The sequence below is a fragment of the Emydura macquarii genome, unplaced genomic scaffold (genome assembly GCF_026122565.2).
Source record: "Emydura macquarii macquarii isolate MOO-44397 ecotype Brisbane River unplaced genomic scaffold, CSIRO-AGI_Emac_v2 contig_1043, whole genome shotgun sequence".
In the NCBI taxonomy this organism is placed as follows: domain Eukaryota; kingdom Metazoa; phylum Chordata; order Testudines; family Chelidae; genus Emydura; species Emydura macquarii.
Genome location: NW_027131180.1, coordinates 17,812,026 through 17,825,988, shown reverse-complemented (window position 1 = coordinate 17,825,988; position 13,963 = coordinate 17,812,026). Strand labels below are relative to the sequence as shown.

General features: G+C 39.3%; 1 protein-coding gene across 1 annotated transcript in view; it reads left to right on the top strand.

Annotated features, from left to right (window-relative positions):
• BACE2 (beta-secretase 2) overlaps positions 1–13,963 on the top strand; it is a 68,268-nt gene that overhangs the window by 31,270 nt on the left and 23,035 nt on the right. The window contains exons 3-5 of the mRNA XM_067545224.1: positions 5,804–6,020; positions 7,779–7,907; positions 12,362–12,496. Of these exons, the coding sequence (XP_067401325.1) occupies positions 5,804–6,020; positions 7,779–7,907; positions 12,362–12,496 (481 nt within the window). The remainder of the gene's footprint in view (positions 1–5,803; positions 6,021–7,778; positions 7,908–12,361; positions 12,497–13,963) is intronic.

Genomic DNA, 13,963 nt, shown 5'->3' with positions numbered 1-13,963 from the left:
TTGTGGGGTTTTTTTTTTTTTTTTCTAGCTTGCCTTAACTATATCTAGTTGACCTCATGCTAAACATATAAATATATAAGCGGTATTGCCTTGCAGTATGCTTGTATTGTTTTAGTGGTACATGCACTGAAGAACTGAGTCCAAATAGAATACCTAAAGTTGTCGTTTTAGTTAAATATTTGAAATTTAAACCATGGAAGAGATTTATGAGGAGTTTTACTGTTTTGTTTGTTGTGGTTTGATTGTTTTGGGTTTTTGTTTTTGGTCTTAGAGGAAGAGTTGGCAGCAAGTCAGCAAGGTGGCCAAACGTCTCAATTTTATAGGGACAATCCTTATATTTGGGGTTTGTCTTATATAGGCGCCTATTTCCTCCACCCCGTCCCGATTTTTTGTGTGGTCACCCTAGTTGGCAGCAAGGGAAATGATTGAAGGTCTGCTTAGCATTTTGATATTTTTTGTAATTGGGGAAAAGGGACCGAAACAATTTTTCATTAAAATTGTTTAGTTTGTTGATTCTCTCCTTCTTTGTTGCTGCTGTTTGAGTTTCTTTAGACATTGATTTGGATATGTGAAGAAAATAAGGTATTAACAGGAAAATTTGAAGCAAACTTCTTCTCTGCATGGTTTTACTGGCTTGTGAGGGTTGGGTATGGTGTTTTGGAGTAGAGAGTTAGGATTATGGAGAAATTTCATGTACTGGACATGGACAAGTTGGGTGTTAGATTTTCCCCTATTGCTCTGCCAGTGGATCTTATTTCCATTTTTGACTGAAGCCAAACTTGAAGTGTTTTGTGTTTAGTAAACTGATTCTTCTTGGTTTTGTTCTCAGAATGTGTGTTTTTTAAATGTTACAGTAGCACTTATATTATGCTAGGCACGCCCCCCCCCCCCCCCCCGGTATAGGATGCAATCTTTTTCCTGTGGGGTTAGTCTGAGGCCCAAATTCTGTAACATGTGGGCAGACTCCAGTGCCCAAGTGGATCTCTGTGCAACAGTCTACCCAGGTGTGCGGGATTGGGGCCTGAAGAAAATACTTCCAAGAGATTGTGCTTTTAATATACTTTCACATTTTGTTAGCAACATTTTAAAAAAATAAATTCTGAAATAATTCCATCTCTTCCCCAGTTATTCATTTCCTTCTCCTGTTCCCTCCCCAGATCTAATCATTGCCCCTTCCCTCACAAAGAAATACCCAGCAACTTCAGGTGGTGGTGTCAGTGGTGCTCCCGTGGTGCATGTCCTGCTGTTTTGGCTGCCTCCTCTACTTGTGTCCTCTGCCTCCTAGAGATTGGGGGAGGGGGTTCTATGGACTGCTTCCCAGGAGATACTGTGGAGGCTTCAGTCCCATGTGGTGGTAGGGAGGGTGCTAGTGGCCCTACAGCCCTCAGAGGTCTTACCATGGGAGCAAGTCAGGGCCCTTTACTTATCCCTGCAGTTCTGGTGCATGCCTCTCTGCCTCTCTCTGGTAGTGCTGGAGCTTCTATATTTTCTAATCCTGGTCAGTGAGGTTTGTTTGGGATTCTTTTTTTGTTTGTTTAAAATCCTGGGACCATGAATTACAACAATTTACTATAAGTCAAAACATTCTTGGATCAGCCAGATGAAAATATTGGCTGACTTTGGTCATGCAGTAAGAGGAGATGTAGGAAGCGTCTATGTATACCATAGAATAAAACTACTACCACCAGGGTCTCATCAGATCCCAAGATGCTGATGGGTTTTCACTCTCCTAATAAATGGGAGAAGGTTAATTTACAGAATAAGGGCTAGATGCTCTCAGTGTTGTGATTTCTGAATACATGTGGCTCACAAGTCTTATTTTTCTCCTCTTCTTCCCATTTCCCATCCAAAAAGGGGGGCTTAAAAATAAATGAATATTTATAAATGAATATTTTTATTTGCCTTCTGGTGTTTTTTGAAATTTTTTATTAGGGAACTGTTTACCCCTAATTTGTGTCTGATCATGTCAAGCTTCAAATTCAACCTTAAATGCATTCACCTCACTGCCTGCTCAGAGTGGGACTCCACTTAATCCCTCCTATACTCTGGTGTTTGGGAAGCTGTAATATTTCACACTTTTTTGCCTCCTTCTTTATCCTCCCAGCCCCCTCACCAATTCACACGCTCTCCCTCCATGCTCCCCCATACTCTGTTGTCCCATACTGACCCCTCTACATTTACCCGGCACACTTCCCCCTCCCCATTTTCGCTCTCTTTCCCCAGCCCCTTCAGGTTCCTTTGTAAAAATTGTCAATTATTCAGACTCTATTTTGATTTTATAAAAGTTGTTTTAATATTAGTCGTGCTCTGAGATCAGATGTGTGTGTGCTGAAACTAGTGGTGTGGAGGGTGCAGCGGCTTGAAGTGGTTTCTACTATATGCAGGGTTTACAGTTTGGCTCAATGGCTCTCAACACACCCATTATAAAAAAATTTCCAGTGCCCCATTCATGTGCCCCATTGTGCTAGGTGCTGTACACATGCAGAGGTATATACATCATCACGTTAACACAGCTGTAGTAGTGACCAGTTAAAGGTGATATGATTTCATCTGAAATTTAAGGAAAGCGGACGTGTCTAGTGATTGAGGTACACACCTGGCAGGAAGTTCAGGAAGATATACTATTGGAAGCAGATAGTTCCAAAATTTGTAGGGGAATGTGCTTGATAAAACTGCAATGAAAGACTATCTCAAAACCAGATACACGAAGGAAGTGATTTCTTTTTCCTCATGGAGAAGAGGAGAGCAGACTGCAGGCAGACCTTCTAAAGAAACCAATACGTGCATTAGAAAAGAAGTGCCATTAAGATAAGGGAAAAGTACACTTTCAGTATGTACTGCACTAAAAGTAGTGCTAGGAAAGTCGCATTGAAAGAGAAGTGCCCCTAGAAGTAGTAGAGCATTAATTCACTCTTCTTTTTTTCTTTTTCTTGAGGATTATGGACTCTTAACAGACCACAATGACCTTTAATGGTTAGACAGACTTGAATTTTAGGGAATCTCTACAGAACTAATTGAGAGTCAAGTTCAGGCTTTTTTCTTTTTCCCTGCAATTGGACGTAAGGGCTGCAAATTTAAGTGAAAAGTTATAAGTTAAAAACTGCAGCTTGGCTGCCTGATAGTCCAACAAAATAGCCACGTGCCCCTTGTGCAAGGATGGAAGGCAAGTGTCAGGCATTTGAGACTCTAATTTGGTCTTTTGTTCATGGGCCAGCAGTTTGGGCATACAAGAGAGTTGACACTCTGCCTCTTGAGAGTGCCTGCCATTCCCCTTTTCCAACTGGAGTGGAACTCCAAAGAAAGCTCTTGCATCCTTCTCTTCAATGAGGGCTGTAGGAATCACATGCAGACCAGGTTGGGGTTTCTTAAGGAATTTTCCATTGAGCATGAAAGAAACTCTTCTTTCTGGAGAATGCCATGATTTTATGGAAAAACTGAGAGCCTTCTGTGCAACCTTGGATGTGCATGCAGTCTCCTACACACCACACTCACTGCTACTGACCTAATAAGTTTCATGTGTTTTTCCCTGGCTCTGCTGAACTTAAGGAAGGTCCTGTTACAGAATAAGTTCACAGGAAAAGAAGCAAGTGAGCTGACAAGCTTTCACTTGTCTCTTAGCAGGGGAAAAAAATCTGGAATTTTTATAACAATATTCACAGCTATGTTGGTTCTCAAGGAAAGAAAGCACTCAGGTATATTAATGTGATAACACATTTTGATCTGTTTTGCCCCAATTAAAAAAAAAATCCGATTATGAAGTCAAAATTTTCCTGTCCTTGGAGGTTGGACAGTTTTTATTTTTATATATAACTTTAAAAAGCATGTAAGGTAAACTGTTCAGCTTCACTTTGATTTGCAAAGATACAATGCACGATCTTGGGAGAGGATGTTTGTGTTATGTTTCATAGGCCGGCTGCACTCTCCTTCAAGATTCCCACAAACATCAGAGACTAGGGGATTTGTAGCAGCCCACAGGCAAGTTTTGCTTGGTTTTGGATTTTGATGCAAAAGTTTTTCATCCAGCACATCTTCATGTATAACTGAATGTAAATGTGTGCAGAGAACCAAACATGGGTGGTTCAATAAGCACAGCTTGTCTTTAATGTGCATTCACTACTACATATTTAAATTATATAGAGATTGGACGTGTACATTATAATACTATTTTACATACTTACACATATATAGTCATCACTATAAAATCATTTCAAACTCGCTAATTTAAAAGTTCCTAGCAAAGGTGGCTCTTACTCTATTATAGTTGAACTAAACTGAGTCCTGTCATTTAGTGTTAAAAAATTGAGTGCTAGGAAATTGGACCAAAAGTGAATTGCAAGGAATTTGAGTTTCATTGCTCTTCTGTCGTGTTCAAAACATAAGCATTGTGAAGTTCTTAAGATGATGGCTGTGTTTTTGTTAGAAACAGGGCCTTCAAAATAAAATCTTAATCACTACATTTTAGTGCCTTTTGTCAAGGCTCCTAAATATGACTTACACTTTTAGCATTTAAAGATGGACGTTGGCATGTCTGTGCTGAAAAAAAGGACTGGGCTGTGGCAGTTCCATTTTCTGATCTCTCTCTCTCTCTCTCTCTCTCTCTCTCTCTCTCTCTCTCTCTCTCTCTCACACACACACACACACACACACACACACACACACACACACACACACCCCCTTCTCCCTCCTCGGCTCTGATCCTACTCTCATTAAAATCAATGGTAAAATTCCCATTGATTTCAATGGTGTAAGATCCAGTCCTTAATGTTACAGAGTTCAGACTTTCTTCAGGAAGCAGGACCGGACCAACCTTACCTTACCTCACGTTATCTCTCCAATATTTCCAATGAAAAATTTCTAGTTTCTAAAACTCTGATAGACTTGCCCTTGCCCTTCCTTTCAAAACTCATGATCCTGTCTGCCCTTTCTCTTTGCCTCTTTGATGTGCTGCTCCTAAATTTTTGCTGCCCCTAGTCTACACAGAATTTTTCTCCCTTCTCTTGTAAGTCAGCAAGTCACTATTAAAACTAAGTCTCCTTCCTTAAATTACAATGAAGAGTATCTGAAATGCATATAACTAACGGTTTGTTGCTATGTAACTGGGAATTACATTCCAATTTACTCAAAATGGAATTTTTAATCATGTTAATGAGATGTCTGTCTGAAACAGTCTAGTTAGCTTGGCATTTCAGTTTGAGTTTTAAACACAGAGCTTTTCAGTTGAATAGCTCTGAAACTGCCACTATAACTTGAATGTTTGCAGTGTTGTAGCCATGTTGGTCCCAAGATATTAGAGAGACAAGGTAGGTGAGGTAAAATCTTTTACTGGACCAACTTCTGTTGGTGAGAGAGACAAGTGTTCGGTTTCCCAGACCTGAACAAGAGCTCTGTGTAAATTTCAAGGCTTTTCTCTCTCACCAACAGAAGTTGGCCCACTAGAAGATATTACCTCACCTACCCTGTCACTGTAAATTGAATATAGTATTATTTATTTCTATAGCAGTAGAGTCCCAACTGGAATCGGGGTCCTATTGTACTAGATGCTGTACAATTCCAGATTAAAAAGCAGTCTCAGATCCTGAGGGGTTTAGTCATTGAGGGGTTAAGTACCAAAACAGGGGTTTCTCTTTCCATTTTCTATCCTTACAGTCCTCCTGGAGTAAAAGTGATTTGTTTGCCAGAAGCCATTTTCCCCCCCCTTGAGTAGGAATAATTTTAAGTTAAACAGCATTTGTACAATTTGCATTATAAAAGAGTGGTTCATTTATTTTACAGTATCTCTTCTGCCTCCCGTCCCCTTGTATAGGTCAAGTACATATAAGCCACAAGGCATTGATGTCACTGTTCGGTATACTCAAGGAAGCTGGACTGGAATGCTTGGCACTGATGTCATTACTGTTCCCAAGGGAATCAATGGCACTTACATCATCAACATTGCTACCATTCTGGAATCGGAGAATTTCTTTTTACCGGGGGTTAAATGGCATGGGATTCTTGGACTTGCCTATGATGCCTTAGCCAAGGTAAGGCTCCTCCCTCACCCCCACCTTTCATGATTAAAATAAAGAAAAAGTAAAAACAGGTTAATGAAGGGAGGTGCTTTTCAAACGGCACGGAGCAGTCCCCTAAGGCTTTAGACTCCTCATCTTTTCTTCCTTCCACTCACTCCACAAGCCCTTACCAAAGTTGTCAAGGCTTCCTGCCAGTTACCCACATCTACGAGGAGCCTCTCAGGTTTGGCAGATCCCAGCATACCTAAATGAAGCAGTCACCCCCAATGAGGATTAAGGTTGTCTGGTGGCTGATGATCCAGGTTTCACTCATCTGAGCTAAACAATCTTCTAGTGGTGGAAGGATTGGCTCTTGAACATAATACAGTGCCCAGGTTAAGTAGAGTCTGGGAGGAAGCCACAAGTGTCATACATATAAGGCTGGGCATGGAGTTCTCCGGATGAGCTTCTTTATGCTTGCTTGGAAGCAGATGCACTTACTAGGCAAAGTCCCATGTTGCTTCTTTTATTTCAAAGAAACGAAAATCAAACGCACATTAAGGTTCGGAGCACATATCTGTAACTTAAGAGGGGGAAAAATTACAAAAGCGTGCACAGGGTATGTTGTTTTTATAAACCATACACAGCCCTGCTATTAAAAAGCCAGGAAATTCAGAGAGAAAAGGTTACATTTATAATAACTAGTGATCTGAAGGTGAAAATCAGACCGTCCAAACTACCTTAACTCTACATTCATAGTATGCCCTGAGAAATCCAGAAACTCACTTACCCACTTATAACAAACAATGTAATCTTTATCAGTTGCCACCAGAACTAGAACGCTTTACTCCTAATTGTATAGTGATTACATTGACTTCAGCCTTCCTTACTCTCATGAGGGGTAGTGGGAGGGAAGAAAGCTATTTTTCAAATTGCTGATTAGGCAAATAGCATAGTCAAGGATTCTGCTTTCTTTATTAAGGCCTTGGTGCTGTGAAGTTCTAAGAGTGCTCACCTCAGAGGATCAGGCTCTAGTATTCTTTGTGCCAACCAAATAACCACACATCACGAAATGCAGAGTTGATATCTGTCAAAATAAAAACCTGCCCAGCCTAAATGCTTTCATAGAAAGTGAAGGCTAGTATGTGGGCACAGTGTCACTCTAGAGCTGTGTTGTCTGAGACCAATTATTAAACCAGTAGTTAAGTGCATTTTGAGTATTAAATGCATTTTGATATCCCACCCCTTCCAAAGGAGGGAAGCTGAGATAGGCACCATTAAAGATTAGACTTAAAATCTGAAATGCTGGATGATTCAGATCTAAAATGCTGCCATTTGACCATGGAAAAGTGGGAGCAAACCCAATTTCTGGTTCTTCTGCTGACCCACAATGCACTCTCTGGCAAATAGTTCTGCAGAAATTGAGTGCACTTGGGTGCTTTTAGCAGCAAAATGTGTAGGCTTTTTCAGAAGCCAATACTGCAATCAATAGTACACTGATGTCTTCTGGATACATGTAACAATGACCAAGAATAAAAATGTGTGTAAGAAATATCTAGAGAAAGGGAAATGACAGAAGTTTGTCTATTCCTTTTAATGAATTATTTAAATCTGGAGTGTTTGTTCATCATTCAGTTGTCAGAAATTCATCTTTATCCAGTGAAAAGGGATTTTATGTGACTGATTTGCTTGTTTCTACAAAAACTTTTTAAAATGATTCTTAAAGCAGTTCGTCATCTGTGTGAACATTCCTGCATTTATCTGCTATTTCTTTTTTTCAACATACTGTAGCCTTCAAGTTCTGTGGAGACATTCTTTGATTCCCTTGTGATTCAAGCAAAGATTCCCAACGTTTTCTCGCTGCAGATGTGTGGTGCTGGAATGCCTGTTTCTGGAAGTGGTACCAACGGAGGTAGTCTTGTGGGTATCTGTCAGTCTGAAAGGGAAAAGTCATCCAAATTAATCACTCCCTCGCTTCCCAAAATATATTAAATCTGTTTTTAAATTAAAAAGTTAAAGTGCCTCTTTATTCTTTCCAGCCTTCATCCATTTTTAGTTAAATATACTTAATTACCTTTCTCTTGTTTTTTTATTTTGATTTTTGAGCCATCCACTACATTTTATATTGAATTTGTTTTTTTAATTAAAAACTTGTAAGAAAGAAGTGCTTTCCCCTAACATCTTCACTTAAGGTCAGATTCACCAGCTCTGCTCACACTGAATTGTACCTTACTCTGCAAGTAAAATAATTCCAATTAATAGGAACACTTGGAATAAAGTAGCACTTGATGTAAATAAGGCTGGCAGAATCTGGTCCCTACTCCTTACAAATTTTTGCTACAGATATTTTTGACAAATATGTAAGTTAATACACTAGGGAAATATGTATGACAAAGACTAAATCCTGATTCAATCGAACATAAGAATGGCCACACTGAATCGTCTAGCCCAGGGTCCTGTCTTCTGACAATGGGTCAGTGCCAGATGCTTTAGAAGGAATAAACAGAACAGGATGATTTTGAGTGATCTGTCCCCTGTCATCTAGTCTCAGCATCTGGCAGTTGGAGATTTAAGGACACGTAGAGCCTAGGTTCGTGTCCCTAACCATCTTGGCTAATTGCTATTGATGGCCTGTCCTCCATGAATTTATCTAATTCTTTTTCAAATCCAGTTATACTTTTGCCTTCACAACATCCCTTGGCAATGAGTTCCACAGGTGGATTGTGCATTGTGTGAAGCAGTACTTCCTTTTGTTTATTTTTAAACCTGTTGCCTATTAACTTAATTGGGTGACATCTATTTCTTGTGTTATGTGACAGCATAAATAACACTTCCCTATTCACTTTCTCCAAAGCATTCATGATTGTATAGAACTCTCTCTTATCCCCCCCTGAGTTGTTTCTTCTCTAAACTGAACGGTCCCACTCTTTTTAATCTGTCCTTGTATGGAAGCTGTTCCATACACCTAATCATTTTTGTAGCCCTTCTCTGTACTTTTTCCCATTCCAATATATCTTTTTTGAGATGGGGCAAGTAGATTTGCTCGCCCCATTCCAGATGTGGGTGTACCATAGATTTATATAGAGGCATTATGATATTTTCTGTTGTGTAATCTATCTCTTTCCTAATGGTTCCTAACATTCTGGTTTTAGGGTTTTTTGACTGCCACTGCACATTGAACAGATGTTTTCAGAGAACTCTATGATGACTTCAAGATATTTCTTGAGTGATAACAGCTAATTTAAAACCCATCATTTTTATATATAGTTGGGGGTTATTTTTTCCAATGTGCATTACTTAGCACTTATCAGCATTGAATTTCATCTGCCTTTTGTTGCCCAGTCACTGAGTTTTGTGAGATCCTTTGCAAAGAATTACAATCAGCTTTGAACTTAACTACCTTGAGTAATATTGTATCATCTGAAAACTTCATCTCACTGTTCACCCCCTTTTCAAATCAGTTATGAATATGTTGAACAGCACAGGTCCCAGTACAGATCCTTAGGAGACCCCGCTCTTTACCTCTTTCCATTGTGAAAGCTGACCGTTTATTCCTGCCCTTTGTTTCCTATCTTTTAACCAGTTATTGATTCATGAGAGGACCTTCCCTCTTATCCCATGACCTCTTACTTTGCTTAAGAGCCTTTGGTGATGCTAATAGGTTAGTGAGGCATGATTTCCCTTTACAAAAGCTACATTGACTCTTACCCGATATATCATGTTTATCTAGGTCTGTGATAATTCTGTTCTTTACTCTAATTTCAGCTAGTTTGCCTGATGGTAAAGTTAGACTAACTGGCCTGTAAATTGCCAGGATTGCCTCTGGAACCTCTTTAAAAACAATCTGCATTACATTAGCTGCTCTCCAGTCATCGGATACGTAGGCTGATTTAAGCAATATCTTACATACCACAGTTAATACTTCTGCAATTTCATATGAGTTCCTTCAGAACTCTTGGGTGAATCCCATCTGGTCCTAGTGACTTATCACTTTTTAATATATCCGTGTGTTCCAGAACCACCTCTATCAACACCTCGATCTGGGACAGTTCCTCAGATTTGTCGTCTGAAAAGAATGACTCTGGTGTAGGGTTCTCCCCCACCTCATCTGCAATGAAGGCTATGCAAAGAATTCATTTAGCTTCTCCACAACAGCCTTGCCTTTCTTGAGGGCTTCTTTAGCACCCCGATAGTTCACTGCTTGTTTGAGAGGCTTCCTGCTTTTACTGAACTTTAAAAAATATTGTTAGTTTTTGGGTCTTTAGCTAGTTGTTCTTCAGATTCTTTCTTGGCCTGCCCTGCCTTCTTAGGCTTTTGTACTTGACTTGCCAGAATTTATGCTCCTTTCTATTTTTCTCAGTAAGATTTGACTTTCAATTTTTAAAGGATCCCTTTTTGCCACTAACAGCCTCTTTCACTCTGCTATTTAGTCATGTTGGTATTTTTCTGGTCCTCTTACTGTTTGTTTGTTTGTTTGTTTGTTTGTTGTAGATATTTAATTTTGAGCCTCTTTTATGGTGTTTTTAAATAGTCTCCATGCAGTTTGGAGGTATTCACCCCCGTGACTGTTCTTTTACTTTCCGTTTAACTAGCTTCCTCATTTTTGTGTAGTTCTGCTTTTTGAAGTTAAATGGTACTTAGGTGGATTTCTTTACCATATTTTCCCCCTACAAAAAGATTAAATTTAATTATATTATGGTTGCTATTACTGAGCAGTTCAGCTATATTCACATCGTGGACCAGATCTTGTGCTCTGCTTCAGGCTAAATCAAGAATTGCTTCTCCTCTTGTGGGTTACGGGACTAGATGCTCTAAAAAGCATTCATTAATAGTGTCTAGAAACTTTTATCTCTACATCCTGGCCTGAGGTGACACATACCCAGTCAATATGAGGACAGTGGAAATCCCCCCTTATTATTTCATTTTTTTGCCTTTGTAGCCTATCTGATCTCCCTGAGCATTTCACAATCACCATCAGCATCCTGGTCAGGTGGTTGTTAGTATATTCTCATAGCTATGCTCCTATTGTTCAAGCATGGCATTTCTTTCCATGGAGATTCTGTGGTACTGTTTAAAGATTTTTTTTACTTTGACTTTGCTCTCTTTCACCTATAGTGCCACTCCTCCACCAACACAAACTACTCTGTCATTCCTATATATTTTGTACCCCGCTATTACTGCGCCCCACTTATTATCATTCCATCAAATTTCTGCAATGCCTGTTAAATCAATATCCTCATTTAATACCAGGCACTCCATTTTATCCATCTTATCATTTAGTTTTCTAGCATTTGTATATAGGCACTTGGACATTGTTGTCAATATTCAGTTATTTGCCTCCATGTGTTATATTTAAATGGGCCTTTTTTATGTTTGATTGTTCCTCATTACCTGCTACCTGTACTTTACCAATTTTTTTTCTACCCTCTATGTTAGGATATCGAGCTCACCTTTAATAAATTCATCCCTAAGAGATGTCTCTGCCCAAGCTGCAGGCCCCTCCGTGCTTTTCGGCTATCCCCAGCCCTTCATTTAAAAAAATCTTTTACCACCATTTTAATTTTACATGCCAGCAGTCTGGTTCCATTTTAGTTTACGTGGAGCTCATCCTTTCCTCAAAATTTCCTAATAAACCTAAAACCTGATTCCCTATACCATCATCTCATCCACAAATTAAGACTGTACAGTTCTGCCTGTCTGCACATGGAACTGGAAGCATTTCAGAGGATGCTATCACGGAGGTCGGTAATAAGTAGGAGTCTTACCACCAATTTCTGTGGGCCCAAGAACTGGCCTTAAATTAAAACTAACTTTAATGTATCAAAGGTATGAAAGGTGTATCAAAGGTCTAGTGTATTCACAATTAACAGAAATAGAAATACTACCAGGAACTAATAATAGTATTGATTCAACTGCCATATTGCATTTCTCTTAAGTGCATCTAAAAATAGCATTATTAGGCTATATCAACTCTTTTGTACTCTTATTAAGTGAATTTTTAATGTGAAAACTTAATGCTCTTTCTCATTCTGTGCATTGCCTAGATTCAGTCTTGGCAGTACCATTAAAAACATAATTTAATTTTAACTCAAGAAGGGAACATCCATAAGGAAATCAATTTGAAGTCAGCAAGCACTGCGTGTACTTAGGACATTTCAAGCTCAGGTCTTAAATAGGAATTTGACTTGTTAACTATAACAAGTAGCCTCTGATATCTAGATGTTTCAAAACAATTGTGATCAACACCTGAATCTTTGCAGATAGAGCTCAATAAAATTTCTGTGCCCTGTGTAATCACAGTTGTCCGTTTTTATGCACGTACAGAAGAAAAAAAAGTTTGCATGACTCTGAAACTTATGATTCTCCCTCTTCAGGTCATGGGTGGAATTGAACCAAGTTTGTACAAGGGTGATATCTGGTACACACCTATAAAGGAGGAATGGTATTACCAGGTTGAAATTCTCAAACTGGAGGTTGGAGGCCAAAACCTTAACTTGGACTGCAGAGAGGTATTTGCAATGAGAGAACTGTTTGTCTTTGTTTTAAAAAACAAACTAACAAAAACCTAACTACTTTTTAAGCATAGAATCCATCCATTTGGTTTAGAACAAAAGTGAATCAATCAAAGTTAAACTGGGAAACTTACAGCCCTTTTAAGTTTACAAAATTTACAAAATGTAAACATAGTTGACAACTTGTGAAAAGGAACAAGTAAACTTTGCACATCTTAAACAATATAGCGTGTGTGTATGTGTGTGTGTGTGTATGCCAAACATGTTAAAAGGAAACTGTTTCAAACGGCACTGTCACAGGTGATTGGCCCCCGGGCACCAGAGTAGCTGCTCCCAGTTGAGCCAATTAAGAGGGCAAGGCTACGTAAGGGCTGGGTAAGAAGAAGACCTAGCTGAAAGTTTTTTTTCCTTTGGGAGAAGGTAGGCAGAAAAGGACAGTGCCCAACATAAGGCTGAGTGGAAGATTTTGTTTTTATTTGCTTTTTTAGAACTTGGTGTTTCATAAATAAACCCCAAGAGTAGCTGTGAATGGATCCCCAAGACTGTGTGGTTTTGTCTGATGAGTCCTGAACAAAGGGAAAACAAGGGCAGAGCCCTGCAGCGGCACCCCTGGCCACAAAGGAATGTTCAGTGGTAGCTACCGTGTTACAAGCACTTGGAAATGGTTGATCAACTGTTTTGGGGAGGAGTGAGTTGCTGTTGCTTCAGTAGCATTTTGGTATGAGTTGTTCACCAAAAATGTTGCCACTTAAACGTTTAATTTTGTCACTGACGTTAAATATTTGTGCAGTTACTCTTGCTGCTATTATTTTCTGCCATTTATAGAATAACCAGATCACGCATAGTTACTGTATTGAAGACACAGTCTCTGCCCCAATCAAAGCAGATGCTTAATTAAAATTTAGGAGATAGACTGTAAGCGAATGTCAGAGTAGTTATAAGGTTAGCTAGCTTGTTAATCTTTCTGAGTTTGCATAGATGGATAATGATTACTTTGGGAGAATGAGCTGTGATTGACTTACTCTTCAATATTTGGTAATGAATTAGGAAATAGAGCATTTTTGTAAAACTTACAGTCACAAGAAACTACACTCCTCTCTTCTCTGGAAAAACTAGTCTCTCTTCCTTCAATACTGGGAATTTGTCTAGTATTCTATTGCAGTTATGGTCTTGATCCTTCAGGGTGAAGATTGGGAGAGAGATGTGGGGAGCTGCCAGTATGGCTGCAGCATATGATGGATTGTTATTCATGATCCAGTAAGATTAAGCTGAGGAGAGCAGGCGTTGCACGTGGGTGGGTGTAAACACTGTGACGGGCATAGAAGGCAGTGAGTTGTTAGGTTGTGAGTAGTATTGCTTTCTTTGCATCTTCACATGTATTTCTGTCAGTGGATGGCTGTCATGACTGCGTTTGCTATACTACTTCCAAGTGTGGCTCTTAGATGCTAGTTCGTGGTAATAGGA